The sequence below is a fragment of the Pundamilia nyererei genome, unplaced genomic scaffold (assembly GCF_000239375.1).
Source record: "Pundamilia nyererei isolate P.nyererei 1_Seehausen unplaced genomic scaffold, PunNye1.0 scaffold00090, whole genome shotgun sequence".
In the NCBI taxonomy this organism is placed as follows: Eukaryota; Metazoa; Chordata; class Actinopteri; order Cichliformes; family Cichlidae; genus Pundamilia; species Pundamilia nyererei.
Genome location: NW_005187491.1, coordinates 1603145 through 1618587, shown reverse-complemented (window position 1 = coordinate 1618587; position 15443 = coordinate 1603145). Strand labels below are relative to the sequence as shown.

Below are 15443 nucleotides of genomic sequence, written 5' to 3'. Positions count from 1 at the left end.
ACATCAGCTGGGACAGGAAAAAATAAAAGAGAAGGCGAGTGTAGCTGCTTTGTTGAAGTATTTCCTTTGTCTTGTCATTGTGACCAAATTTGAATTGGTGTCTGGAGCCAAATGACAACATTTGATGAACATTTGATGCCCCTAAGATATTTCTTAGGGCTTGGGCGGGGGGATCGTTTGATATGCCCAAAGATGAGAGAGTATAGTAAGGCAAAGACATAACTACTTTCAGGGGATTTTTTTTTTTTTTTTAACCACAGGTTACACATACTGCATATGTATATGTATACATATACGGTGTAAATATAAACACACATATATATACACACACATGCATAATATAAACACATTCGAGGGTGGGGTGGGTGGGGACCGGATACCAACACTACATCAGAAAAGGTTAAGCAAAAGCATGAATCTAAGCGAGCCTCGAGCTTTTAAGTCTTCAAGATGACTGATGTGTCAAGTTTTTCCAACATCAACGTGTCCAAAAACGGAGTTGCATTGTAAATCCACATTGAGGACATTGGCAGCCTAATATAAGGAGGTGGCATCACGTCACCCAAGTAAGCGGTTCTATAATAAGCAAGTAGCTAAGCAATACCAATATGGTACAAAGATATTCGTTGGACAAAAAGAAGCGGCAAAAAACAAGTTTGGTTGAGGCTTTTGTCCACAGTGACACTGGTGCCACACAGTTGGTTGCGTTTTCAGGTAAAGGTCTGCAACCCCAAACTCACTGCATTTCTTCAAAGTTTCTTACAGATGACACAATGAGGGGAGGGGGGGAGGCTCCTTCTCTTAGTCCAAGAGCATACCCCTCAGTAGTTGAACTTTCCCTGTTCATTGACTGGGGATGTGGCAGGTATGAACAAGGGCTTGGGAGGGACGTCAGGTTTGAGAGAAGCTGCCCGACGGACGATCGCACCCCTGTGTGGAACCTCTTGCTGTTCTCCATTATAACTGTGCTGACGTGCCAGGTATCCATTGGGAAGCAGGGGATAGTGAACCTCACACGCGCTGCCCGTCGAGTTCATCCGCGCCAAAAGGGGAGGTGGCTGGTGGGGCCCGCCATTTCGTTGGCTGAAGCTGTGTTGGCGAGGGATCATTCCTCCTCCCCCTCCTCCTACTACTCCACCTCCGTTGGGCATTTTGGTGGCTGCAGCAATCAGTGATTGCCTTTGGGAGGAATGCCTCCTCTCCAAGGTAGACTGGTGGTGCATGGGAATGTCTGGGGGAACATCCATGCGACGGGTGAGGCTGTCACGTGGTAAAGTGGATGAGCTGTAGTAGGGGGCTGATTCTGTCTCAGGTATCTGAGGTTGGATACGGTTGGCAAAGGCTAGCTGGCCTCCACCTCCGCTGGCCATCAGACCAGATGGGCTCATTAGCTGAGAGTTCTTGCTGCCGCTAGCCTCGTGGATGTGCTTCAGAAGCTCATCGAGTGAGGTTACTTCCATCACCTTCTGAGAGTAGCCAGCGTAAGGCTGCTGAGACAACACACGCTCAACATTGTGGATTTTGCGTTCATCGGGATGAAGGTGTCCGGCTGCTGAGTGGCTATTAGACAGTCCATGGGAGTAGGGGAAGACCTGCTGGTGAAGCAGGGCAGAGCTGGGCCTGGAGCCAATATTATGGGACTTTGGTTCCTTGGCATTGTTGCAGTTCTGATTCTTCTCCCACTGGTTCTTGAATGCTTTCATGCTCTTAATTGGCAGCTCTGGGGTCGAGTCTGGTGTAGGCAGACCAGACAGCTCTGAGGAATGGTGGAGTTGGTGATGCTGGGCATGGACCAAGTCTCCCATTGTCATTCCATGATGACCGTTTCTCCTCGATGGGTGATGCTCCTTACTGTTGGCGAAGAAAGAGTTGTAGATCTTGGGAGATGACACCTCCAGCTTGTCGTCCTTACTTTGGCTGTCCAGGAGGCCATTGAGCTTGGCCAGGCTGCGCAGTGATAGAGCATGTGGGATTGGGGCTTCGGGGTCTTTCGACAACTTCTTGGTCTTGTGGCTTGTGTGATTACAGTAGCATGAAACCAGGAAGCCAGAGAGGAAGGCACCAAGGACAAAGGCCACCAAAACACAAGCAATCAGAAGAGTATAATGGACACTAGGACTGGGTTTGTCTTGCTCTGGAGGTCGCCTCACACCTTAAAACAGATGAAAAGAGAAAAAGGTACTCCAGTTAGTTTTTCTGACTGAGCCAGAAGGTTTAAAAAAATAAAAAAAATTTTTCAAGAGCTAATATAGGTCAAGCAACAGCTGGGACAGACAGGTTGTGTTTACAGGAGCTTCACTATGTGGGGAAACAGCATGGGAGGGGTGTTTGAACTAAGCTCTTGGCTTCCTTTCCTTCCACTGTTAATAGATGAATACAGCCTTTCTTTCTTGGACTTGTGCTTTCACCTCAGACAGGCAGAGGCCAAGAGCTCCCCAGTCAGTGAGGAATCAACTCTGAAATGAGTTAGAGCTTTAAATATTGATGGGAGCACAGCAGCAGGAACCTGATGTCATTTTCACAGACTTCGCCTTCCAATGTGAGGATCAGGAGCGAGAGCACCTGGTACGATGAACGAGCCAAAAATAACAGGTCTATTCAATAGCTCACCGAGTCTGGCACCTTTGCCAACACAGACTCAAATGAGGTTGTCAAATTCTTTCAAAATGAAACTGAGGGGACAGTTTGCGAAACAGCACACCAAGAACACAAGGACATTAGCTAAGGTAAATCTACCATGTAACTGTCCTTAGGAGCTGTGACCCAAGCACCGTGATTGCCTAATGGCGTGAAAGGCAGGGATGATAAGGAGAGAGAAACCTGCCACCTCTTGTAATCAGAGCTCATTTGCAAGAGGCTGTTGCCATCTGTGGTGACAGACCCTTCTCTCTGCCCTTAATGACAGTTCTGCGAAACTGATTAGTCTGCAGAGGGGGACAGCTGAGCTGAACTGAAAACAGAGAAGAATGCAGGTGCTCCCCACAAGCTAAATTCAGCAGCACATGAAAGCTTAGTGGAGGAATTAAAATGGAAAACAATTATATCTAAATCAGCCTTGATGATAGTTTATAAGGCGTTTAAAGAGCGATTTGTGGATGAGTATTAAGGCAGCCAGTTCAGTTATTAGGTCTGCATTATAAATAGTTTTAATATTTACTTTACTTTTAAAACTTAGAGAAATTAAAATTCCTCTCAGAAAAATGAATAATAAACAGAAAAGCAATCAGGGATCAGTGAAGCAATCTGGCATTGTGACAATGGTATATAACATATTGTGATTTGTATAGACAGTAACGTCTCTTGATTGCTAGGAAAGTTAACAAGCATGTGCAGTTTTAGGATATCATCTTAGTCTGCCAGGGAGTCACGAAGAGAACCCGAGTTCTCTGCCAGTCTTAGAGGATATCGGTTTTGACACTAAAGGACTTTTACTTTTTAGTATGGTGAAGAGCAGGAAGAAAACCGCCTACATAACATTATTAAAGGCAATAAGTATGTGTTAGGAGAGTCAAAAAGGGCCTTTCTGACTGTGTTTATGGAATTAGAGGGAAATATTGTAAGATATTACACAGAGAAAATCTGATCAGAGACTCGCTAAGTTTCAGTTAAATCTCTGCACAAATGCACAAGAGACAAAAGCACAAATGAGTGGAATCTAAATTCATTTTCTTAAGCCTCAAAAGAGACCACGGTAACTACACTACACATGACAAGGAAAGACGAGCAATTTGCCTCCTGTCATCATTACAACTTTAATTTGACAGAATCTCATTACAACAGTGGACTGATATGCTGAAATAATAATCAAACAAGATTTATCTCTCTTCACAATGGAGCTGTATGTACACAGTTTCTAGCAATTTGTGTTTGGAGAAAGACTCAATTATTTAGGTCATGAAGTTAAAAGAAGCGAAAAAGTTTCACTTCTTTTATGTGAACTGAGCAGGTGTGCTTGTAAAAGCGTACCATCCCTTCATAATGTATCACTGCATTCATTGTGAGGGGTGATTTACCATCGTTTGCCCAGCTGAAGGATTCTGTGGTGCACTAATCTTTTTGGAAATAATGCTTTTAATAGAGCTTCCAATTAAAAATTCTCAGTTTTTAGCCATTTATTCTTATGACTGCTTCAACTTATGACCGCATTAAAAAGTCATAAATCATAATTGCAATCCCAGTGGGCGAGGCAATCAGGAGTGATGCTGCAGTGAGCCCATTAATACCACTTCTTTTAATCTTGGGCATTTCTTTCAATCAGCTTTGCAGCATCAGTATGATTCCAAGATTTTGGATCTAACTGATGTGTTCCCTGGCGGCGTGCAGCTTTTGTAATGAGTGGTAAAACTCTGCTCTCATCTCGGTGTGCACTTTGTCTCCCGTCACCCCCGTGGCTTCCCGGTGGCTGTGAGTCATCTGCTCCCTCTGGACCACGACACCCTCCTCAGTGTCTGTGCTTACAGGCTTATAGCGATGTTCCTCCTGGTTGAGGGCTATGAGTCAAGTGCCACAGCAGGAGGTAAAACACACAGCTGAGGTAAACAAACCCAGAACCTATGAATGGCCTGTCACAACATGTTTCATGAGCAGGCTGAATAACTCAATCAGTGGGTATGTGGGACATATGGTGCCACCGGTCACAGTGAAATTAATACCCGGTGAATCATACCAACAGCCTGGCGAGCAGCTAGGTGGCGGACAGGAAGTGCTCGCCAACTTTACCTACTGAATTTGCACCACTTCACAAACATTTAAAAACGAAACAGTGTGTGCAACTAAATAAATATGTAGTTCAAAAAAAGTCTTTATTGGGAGGGGGGGGGTTGCCCCATGTTAACAGAGTTTTACACTAATTACACAGCTCTCCATCAGTGTTCCTCTCCAACGTTGTCACATTATATTTTTGTGTCAACTCAACATGGACTTGGCTCAGCGGTGGCTTAATATAGCAGTACCCCAAGTCTGCCAAAAGGTAAAAAGACAGATGGCTGCATGTGTCGAGGCAAAGGAGAGAAGGAGCGAGAGACGGATGTTGATAGCCAGGAAAAAAAAAATAACTGAAGAGAAAGATGAAGGAATGAAATTCAACCTTGGTTGCAGGGGGGGAGGTGAATTTGTGGGGACCCAAGGATCCAAGACACAGGGGAGCAAGTGTAAAAGAAAAAGAAGAGGACCAAAATAAAAAAGAAAAAGACTGAGAGGGAGCAAATGTATGTGAGAAGAATTAAAAGAAGAAGACTGGGAGAGAGGCAGAGTGAGAGTTGCAGACTTGACGGGGTGAGTGACAGACCGTCACTCTGCTGGGTTTTGAAGCCTGGTGCTCTGCGGCATCTGTGATACGGATGGAGAACAAGCCTCGCGTTCCTCCACAGTGCCGTAGGAAGAGAAGCACTTTATGATTGCATCCATATTGTTAAAAATAGATAGCACGGCAGGTTATGTAAACAGGCAGATTTTACATAGCGCTGCCTGTGCCACGTCTTACTAATTGGTGCTGGTTTTTGCACGAGGGGAAACAAAGTAAGGAGGGCTTACTGTTGATAGGTGTGTTTTAAGAGTTTCCCTTTTTTCCCCTGCAGGTGATAAAGGCGAGTTTGAAAACAAATTACAATGGAAGTGACAATTTATCTTAGGAGTGCGCGATTAAATAAATGGATCCTGTCTTTGCAAGCTCTCAAATCGACTTCATTAACAAACACCCATAAGCTTTTCCATGACACCAATTACCGGTAATCTGAACCCTTTGAAGTTTCACACTTGCTCAATTGTGAAAATTTCCTTTTGCATGTCTTGCAGGACATTAAAGCATTAGCACTCTACAAAACTTGAATTTTAAATATTAAATATAAAGAGGGACTGAATACCAACACTGTCAAGGTCAGATGCATAATAATTCAGAGCTTTTTCTCTCACGCACAACTTTTCCAGTGGAGAAGGCTTTTCTCAAGGGTGTGTTTAAATGCTTTGTAACCTGGAAAACAATTTATGTTCTATTTTTTTCGTATCAAGTGAAGACGTTCCAAAATAGCCCTAATTAGTTTCTGCTTTCTGCAAGCTTACAAGTGCATGTAATTGTTCTGTTAATGGCTACTCCATCCCAATGAGAAGCCAATGAGACAAAATTGCCCCAGGCTTCATAGACAAGCATTGCCCCCCGTCTGCTAATGCTTCCACACCAAAAATAACAATTTAACTCTTGAGAGACACCCTGAGGTTGAAGATCGGAACAAATTAATTATTTGCCTTTTTTCAAGTCTGTGTGAAAAGCAGAGCAGCTCTGCCCCATTGCTGTGAGCTTTTAGTAATTTGACATTTTTAATACTTGATGTCTGCACACTGACAGACATGGTTAGCAAATGGAGCATGATTGTGCGCATCAGTGTGCGTGTCCACACAGATACACGGAATATCCGGGCTGTATGTGTGCAGGGCTCTGGCTGTTGACAGAGTGAATTCAATCATGTACACTTGTTATTAGGCATTTGCATAATATTCCACCTCAGTGCTCAGCCAATTGGATGCGGTTTAATATATGCACACGAGCTAAGGTGATATGGTGTAATGTAACAGATCCATTCCAATTGAAAAGTAGTTGTAATGAGCGCTGCATTTCATTCCTGGTGTGCTGATGCATACAGAGCATATATCTCATTACAGTTTTGATTGAATATTGGTAAATTAACCATGCTGAGACATCTGGTAATCAAAATCTGGTGTCTGCCTGACATCCTTCAATATCTACACCTGTGCTTTGAGAAGACAGACATGTTTTCAAGCAGCAGCAACAATATATTTTGCTTCAAAAACCCAGACAGGAAATAGTTTGGTTAAAGGGTCTAGCCTTCCAGATTACCCAAAAAACACATTTTCTCACTTCTTGTGCAGACAGGTTTAATTTGATTTATCCTTCTTCTAATTTATCAGCCTCCACACTTGATGAAGCCACGTCAGCACATCTAAAGGTGACTGAGCTTTGTTTGCCTAAAAAAACAAATCTTGCTGGAAAAAAAAGAAAGACTCTTCCTCAAGGAAATGGGCCACGAACACAATCTTCAGAGGCTGATATCTCCCAAAAATAGGTGCATATTTTATTGGACTGCAGTTTACTTACATGAGTAAATGTGCTTTTTGTTGTCATTATATAAATTGGTATCGGGTTTACTCATCACAAACCCTTAAACTATGCAGAGCACATGCACTGGGTCCTTTTTTCCTTTTTACATGCAGTTGCATCAGAAAAACAAAAAGAGCTGTTTATTTTGCCATTCAGTGGATGGTGAAACAAAATGCTTCCAATGCATCTGGTGCAGCAGAAACGTGGCACTGGAAGAATCTTGGCTTCACCAGTAAACTTAAAGAGACAGTCCACACCAAAGTCACTTTTCATAAAGCATAACGCAATAATAATATTACACTGTAATGAAGACGCACAAATAAAAGGTGAGGAAAATCAGTGGCCACATCACCTGAAGTGTGAAATCTTTTCTTCGAATTGTCTTTGTGTGCACATTTATAATTGTGCTTTATTTGGCATGAACTGCTGCTTTAAGAGATGGAGAAACTTGCGGGCCACTCACACACCTGCACACAGTTTCAACCATCGGCTGTAAAATTGGAAAGGCAGATCATAAAGAGACGATGAAAAGTGTCAGTGAGAAAGAATTCAACAAAGGAGGCAGGTAAAGCTAAAGGGTTAGTCCAACTAAACATAGAAAAGAACAAAGAGAAAGAAAACAAGCAGGTAAAGTGGGAGTAACACTCCCCCAGAGGTCAATGAGACAGATAAAAGGGTAAGGGGTTAAGGCTAAGGGCCGGGACTACTGCGTAGTTGGATTTCACCACTGTGGGCCCCGTGGATTTCTGTGACACCCTGAGCTAAGCTGAGCTTTAATAGCCAATATGGAATAAAAAGCCATTAAAAGTTCCAAGTATGGAAAGTGAAGTATTTGGTATGTGTAATGCCTTTAAAGGTTAGTCTTTATAGCACATTGCAGTAAAACATGATGTCACTCAGTCGCTGTGAAGTGCTGGTGAGCTGAGTGAAGGGAAAAGATGGCCTAGTTTTGCATAACCTTTACGCCACGACTAGGACTCAGGAAGTCCAAACTGGAGCAGCTTTTCAAACGCTTAATGTGTGCGCACATCGTGGCCCGACTTGTGATAAATGATGCAAAAACAGCCAGTAGGGTCAACACAGAGCGACGGGTTGAATGAAATTTGGCAGACGGCGGCAGTTTTTAACTGTCATAATGAGCATGTTCTGAATATTCAGCCTCTGTCTGACCCTAAAGATCTAAAAAATGCATTAAATATTTGAATGCTCAACTTCACACTTTTGTGCTTAAAAGTATGAAAGTAAGTCCCTTTCTTTTAAATAGTGAGAAATGACATTGGGTATTTATTTATAACAACACACTGCTTATAACTTTACCAACTTTATCTCATTTAAGACAAACAAGTCTAAGAAGATTTCGGATATCTGATTATCGAACAGTACGCATGCTGATGTGGAATGAAGTGTCTCTGAGGAGTGGATATTGGAGGGTGGTTAGAAGGGACACAGTCAGAGCTCATTGACTAATGATACAGGCTGTGTCTGTTGCCATGGTCTTCAGAAGTATAAATAACTCTTTAGAAAACTAGCTGGCATCAATGTCCCCCCAGGACACCAGCCCTCCTTCATGAAAAGGTTCAGCTCGAGTTCACTCTCTGCTCTCCTCCTGTAGTGTTTTAATGAGATTGAAAACGCCCGCCCGACTTGATTCTATTATCGAGCCATCTCCCCACGCTTGTCAGCTAAATTAGCTGCTAACCTGAGTTTTTGGTCCAACCCACGCTGGTTCATCTAAATGTGCAAGAGTCAAGGAAAAGGTCAAATAACAATAGAGGGCAGACGAAGGGGAGAAAACAAACCGGAGAGGTCTGGAACTGGGAATCTGATGCAACACACTTCTGCTAGCCCGGAGACTAATGTGTGTTCACACAAAATGGAGAGGTGGGCGTTTTCCCAGCCAGAAACTGCTCGAGTGCACCCGACTGCTGTTCTCTTTTCTAAATAGCAGCAGGTCAGCAGGTCTCTGCCCCAGCCTTTTAGTCTTTTCTGGTGTTTACATAATGTAATGCAGCTATCCACATCAGAGCAAACCATAACTGAGCTACACTAAAGAGATAATGCATTTAGGATTAGCATAGCTTATGTGTCGAATATCTGCCTTTTCTATTTATTCGCACCTTTAATAAAAAGGGTTTATTTCTGCTTATAGGCTCTTTTAGAGATGTCCACTCAAAGGCAAACCTTGAAATTTAGGGTTACTTTTTTGAGCCATTATATCTGAACTGTTGCCCATAGCACAGGTGCTCTTTCACACTCTCAATGTAACAGTGACTGCCTTACCAATTATCCTTTTTCCAAAGTTAATTTTAGTTTTGCCCTGAAGGAAATCACCATCTTACACAGGCCACAAGTTGAAAAGTAGAACCAGAAGTGAAGGTTAGTGTTTAAAGTCTATACTAGTGGTTTGAGAATTGGATGCCTTTTAGGACACCGATTAACCCTGTGTTACTGTACATTTTGAATGTGTCTAGTAGGGCTGCCCCTAAAAGTCAAAGCTTCAAGGCAAAAGTTGAAAATCTGGCTAAGATGCTTCACTTCAATTGTTTGCTTATTTGCACAACAACATTTAGACAAGAAGCTAAAATCTAAGGTGGACTGATGTTCTTGCTAACCGATGAGCCGTCTGCTCGGTGTGTGACAAAGTTCATTTGTTGAGGCAAATTTGGCAATGACTGCGTGAGACAAATTAGCTGCAGCCACTGGGAAGTGCATGGTGACAGCAGTGATTAAGCTACTGTAATATTCCATATGACGTCTGCATATGCAGAAGTTTCTGATTAACAGCTATCCAAATGTTTTGTATCATGTTTGCTGCCCCACAAGACCAGTCTCCCCCTCTTTTTCTAATTTCTGTGAGTAAAATCACAGGAACTGTGGTCAAACCTCAAAATTAAAGACTTTGTCAATTCAGGTAAGAACAGCCCTGAATTTCATTCATGTTTTCACTTGTTCATACTGTTAGAAACAGCTGAATAGTCATTGTGAATTGTTTGGCAGGCTTAAGGCACCTTTCTCTTTTTCAAAACAAAAAAGTTCTCCTATTAGGAGTAAACATATATTGACACTTTTGATCATTTTTCCAACCATACATAGTATTTAGTCCGCTCTCCAATCTCTGCAGCTTCTATGAAAAACAGGGGTTGCAAAAATGTTTTTCACAGATATTTTAGATTAAGAAAAGTGCAGAAAAAAGTAAATGATGGTTAAGCTCTGTTTACGGGGCTGATGATCCTGACAGAGTTCACTGGGACCTTGAAGAGACTCCAGCCATTTCTAATCTCATTAGTGACACCTGGGCTTTTCCTTCTCTAACAAGTCTAAATTGCTGTTGTGAGTAAGGTCTAGAGTTTCTGTTTCACATTACTTTACACTGATTATGTAGCCTGGGGGCTTCATGGCAACTTAACTGCTGCCAAAACTTGACTAACAAAGTTGTTTCCAAGTTTGTAGGCAAGCAGTATGTCAGCAGCATCAGCACTTCCATTAGCATCTACTTTTAATCCTGTCAGCCACTGCTGTGCATTATGAAGTGTTTTATAAGTGCTCATAGCTGAATCTATAAGTAATAAATGGTGGCTTAGCACTTTGAAAGAAAACACACTCGATGCCTATAGAGATGCCTCACATATACAAATGTGAAGCCAGACTCATTTCAAGCTAGTGCCTACAGGGGTATTGATTAACATGCACATCTGTTTCCTCAGATGAGAATGAGATTTATGATGCATCTCTTGCAGACAGACAGTGCATGCCGAGTCAAATCTCAGTCCTTTACAGCAAGTCCAATTCAAGATTATAGCATTTGATCATTCATCTTCAATACTATGTCAGTTGTGTTTTTTTTTAATGGCAGACAGCTGCAGCTGTCCTTATAACTAATATTACTCAGCCCGTCGGCTACTTTCCCATTTATTATTTTGGATGTGTAAACCTCCGAGCATCACAAACAAGACCTACTAAGCTCATTTACAGTTTTATTTTTTTTTTTCACGGATTAGTCGAGTACTACCACCACTACCTTCATTAGTACTTCTACTATTACAGGAGCATGCTTCCATATTCTAAATAATCTTAATTTAACTTACACTTAGCCCCTCAGCTAATCAACCGTTTGAAACAAGACATTTTAGCTCCTCTGCCACTATCCATTTAAATCGGCTTTGCTCTAATCAGCTGCTCGTTGCAGACAGTGTTTGAACAGCAGTTGTGTATCCCTGAAATGACCATAATGAGACACCCCCATCTTTGACATCACTGAGATAAAAAAGGAATAATAAAAAAAACCTTCAGAAACAGTATTTAGAGCAGTCTGAAGGCTGACCTTGTGCCTCACAAGGATTACTTAAACATTATTGTTATTAGTAATCTTTGCCTGAGCATGCTCATATCTTTAATTATATGAACATCAACCATCACAGCAGTATATATACAGCTGAAAGTAATCAGAAGTATATCAGAAAACTTTATTTCACACTGGTTTAGCCTCAAGGTCAGTTGGTGCTGTAATGATTGGACACTATGTTTTGAGTAAAGACTGGGGCTAAAGATGGACAATCATTAAATCAAGTTTTAGTTTACTTTTACCATAAGTTTATTTTGTGTCCTAATCTGTCTACTGGCACATCGTTTGGGAGGTGTGTAACAGCCTCACTTACACACCACATGTTCTCTGACTTCCTGGTTTAAGGTCCTGCTTGTCATTTATTTACTTTATTTTAAAATGTAAGCTTGAACGGCTCATCGTTGCCACCGCACAGTGTTTCTGCCTGAATGGAAGCTTATTTTACATGGTGAGGATTTACGGATTCTGACACGGTGTGTGCACAGGCAAGCAGCGAGAAGAGAACAAAACACTGCTTCACGATGTTTTGTCTTCATTGAATTCTAGCCAATGAACTGCATTTCTTTTGTAAACCTGCGAAAATGCTTTGACTCAAGACAGCAAAGCTTCAAAAACTTTCTCTTGCTTTGCAGCTCCTATTTCGTTACAAGATCGTTTCAGAGTAACAGCTGCTGAAACGCCAAATGCTTGGAATGTTAATCAGGATTAAGTTTGAACTGTCATCTTGAAAAGTGAGGAAAAAAATGATACTCGAGACAATGAAGATCAAGAATTAATTAAATATTCAGAAACTGGTTAGACTTTTATAGGTCATGTCATTTACTGTGGCAGCTGAGGATTGGTGTGGAAGAGTTTATGCTCTTACTGAGAAATGAAATGTTTGATGTATTTAACAATGTGAGAACAGAACTGAAGTTAAACTAGAGCACTTTAAACTTGAGCAGTAATAAAACCTAATTCAAAATCACTGCAGCACTTATAACTACAGAAATTATAGATGTCTGAGTTAACAATGAAACCTTTCAAGCAGAACTGATTTTTTAAATAATGTGACGATTCCACCTTCTAAAATATAGGATTTTGTAGCTTTTTTTCTGTGTGCAACATTGTAGCAAATTAAGTAAAAGCAGAAAGAAAAAGTCGATTTTATTAATTTAGCCGAAAACTACCATAAGGATTTTGTTATTAATCACTGATGCTAGCAGACAACCTCCTTATTGATAAAATAATTTGTGCCAAATACATCAATAAGTGTAAAACAGCGTATGTCACTTTGTGTGAAGACATGAATGATAACAACAGATCATTTTGTTCATTTAAAAAAAAAAAAAATTAATACTATTTGCTGCAAAAGTCACCAGTTTTGCAAGCTGTGGAAAGACGAGTGCTGAGTTATGAGAATTAATAATGACTTTTATTGATAACACTTTTTTTTACCATAGAAGTTAAAGCTAAAAAGTGTGAAAGAGACATCAAAGTATGTAGAAACCAAAGTAAGTGGTTTTAGGTGTAATGAGGAAGATTGGCGCTAGCATCTTTCTAAACAGCTTGTTCCCTATAGTATTTTCTTCTGACAGAGTCTGAAGAACAGGAGGAGCTTGGTGGGATGTTATTTGTTGAAAGCGTATGCCACAATTTTTAGGGAATCAATTCTTTTTGTTTTATACTGTCATTTTACTTTGAAAAAATTAATTTTAAATTATTATTTTAGTGACTCAGAATCAAATTCAGGTATAGAGAGAGTATCATCGGTGGTAGAACCCCAAATAGCCTGAAAGCTGACATTACGTTCTCAAAGTTTGTATTAAAAGCTGACTCTTGCCTAAAACTGGAAGGGGCATTTAAATTGTAAATGAATGGTCTTGTAAAGAGAGAAGGAAATGTTACCTGGCCTGTGATTTTTTTCTCTCATCAGAACACTGACGCTGAGGGGATATTTGTGTGTGTTGATGAGCTAAATAAATAAAAGATGAGGAAAGGGCATGCGGGAGCAGTGTTGTGTAGACCTAGGATCTCCGCTTGATGCGAGGAGTTAATTAGTGCAACGCAGAATCTATTTACGTCGTCAAATCCGTCACGTTTATGGCTGCCATGTCAACAGAGCACATCAAGATGTATGGCTGCGCATAAGGAGAAAGCGAGATCCTCTAACACTTTTTAAGCTTACTGGACTCAGCTGTATTGATTAATGTCCATCTCTGTTTAGTGATTATGCACAATGTGGTCTCCAATTACTGTACCAAGAACTTGTCATTTAGCTCACTTTCATCTTACCCCACTGGGCTTTGAGTCAGTAGAACCATTAGGTGAAGCTGTGTGGGAAATTATGCATCACGTCATGAATCGCAGGGACTAATGAAGTATATGAATCAAAAGGATCAATTAGTAATGCCTTCTCCCTTTCACTAAGAGATTGGTTTAACTAGAGAGTTACGTGTTAGTCAGATAATGAAAGCGATATTTCACCCCAGAAGAACATTAAGCCCATATTAGCATGCATACCACCACATTCAGAACAATGTTCAGCCTCCAATATAAGTTTGTGTTCTACTGGAGAGTATTTGTTGTCATTGACAATTCAGAATCAGTCTACTTCACAGTTTGCAGAGAGAAAAAATGTATGACTGAAAACTGGAGAAAATAAGTGTTGATTGAATTTGTCTCACTTGTGTTTTTTCATTAGCTGTGTGAGACTGAATGCAAGATGACTGAACTGCTTTGCAGGTATGCATGCTGAAAACGGGAAACTGTTGCACCAGAGTGATATATATTTTTTGGGTTACTTTTAGTCTGGTTAGAAGTGTACAGTGAGGCATTCGGGGCCCAGCAGTGCAATCCTCAGCAGGTCAGAGTGTATCGAGGACATACATCCCTCCCCCTTACCCTCCATCTCCACACTGATTGGCTCCGAGTCAGGTGACCCTTGTTCCCCAACAGGGGGAGGGCGATCAGGACCTGTACCTCTTTCAGGGTCACCTGCCTCCTTTGGGAATGCCGCCCCATGATAGGTTGTGCTGGCGCTTGTGGGTGTGGTCTTCCCTGTGGTTGTAGCGAAGGGGGAAGGAAGAGGAGGAGTAGGAGGAGGAGGGGGCAACAGAGTGAGTGATTAGTGAAATGTGAATCAGTCTGTAGAATCAACTTTAGAGAAATGAGGGTGATTCCTGAGTCGAAAGATAACCATCACCCGTTAACATAAAGACCCTGTAATGACTGTCAGGGACATGATGAGCAGACAGAGCACAAGTTAATTCGTCTGTCAATTCGCCACTCCGCAGATACAGTGATTTAAATCTCTGCAGTGTAGTTAACCAGCTGCTTCAAGTCACAATGTATTTCTCCAGCAAAATGAGATTAAAGCATCTCAGCATTTGTGATCATATCCTGGACTCAAAAAATATTTTACAACCAAAAACAGCTTGTACCATTTTAAAAAGCTGTTTTTCACATTTTGCGACTCTAAACAGTTATGAGGGCACGATGAGAGTATGCTCTGAAAAGGTCACACTGAAATAATAATATAAGTATTTCTTTTCATAATGGCATAACTGCAACTAAGGTTTTGACCACCTGAATAAATTCCCAGAGCTCAGGAAAAAAAAAGAAAAAAAAAAAGGTTTTCATATTCTGAATTTATTGTATTGCAACTTATTATTCTTTTATGCATATTCCTATCTAATCAGATCCTTTCCTCCTTTGAACCACCATGACTTTGAACTCTACCATAGCTTAAATTCTTGAGTGAACATGAGTGAATGAATGAACATACGGATGGGCAACAAAATAAAGGAAAAACCTGAACCCCTGAGCAGTAAGTAGATCCAGTGGCTCAATTTTCACAACACAGTTTGGGTCCATGTGTCTGCTAAAAGGAACAGGTTGTTGCAAATCAATACATCATTTTTAACCTACAATGCAACATTTCTATTGTGCAAAAGTGGCCAGGACGGCAATGTCCTCATCTATAGGACAGAAAGGGCCACTGAATAGTTT

The 15443-nt window shown here is 41.2% G+C and overlaps 1 protein-coding gene across 6 annotated transcripts in view; it reads right to left on the bottom strand.

The window, feature by feature from the left end:
- Positions 1-360: 360 nt before the first annotated feature.
- sema6cb (semaphorin 6Cb) overlaps positions 361-15443 on the bottom strand; it is a 146238-nt gene continuing 131155 nt past the window's right edge. For 4 of the 6 annotated variants that reach the window (XM_005739218.1, XM_005739219.1, XM_005739220.1 and 1 more), the window contains 2 exons: positions 14337-14492; positions 361-2152 (listed from right to left, as the gene is read on the bottom strand). In XM_005739218.1, coding sequence (XP_005739275.1) covers positions 822-2152; positions 14337-14492 — 1487 coding nt within the window. In that variant the 3' untranslated portion in view covers positions 361-821. The remainder of the gene's footprint in view (positions 2153-14336; positions 14493-15443) is intronic. The other 2 variants (XM_005739222.1, XM_005739223.1) reach the window with 2 other exon arrangements.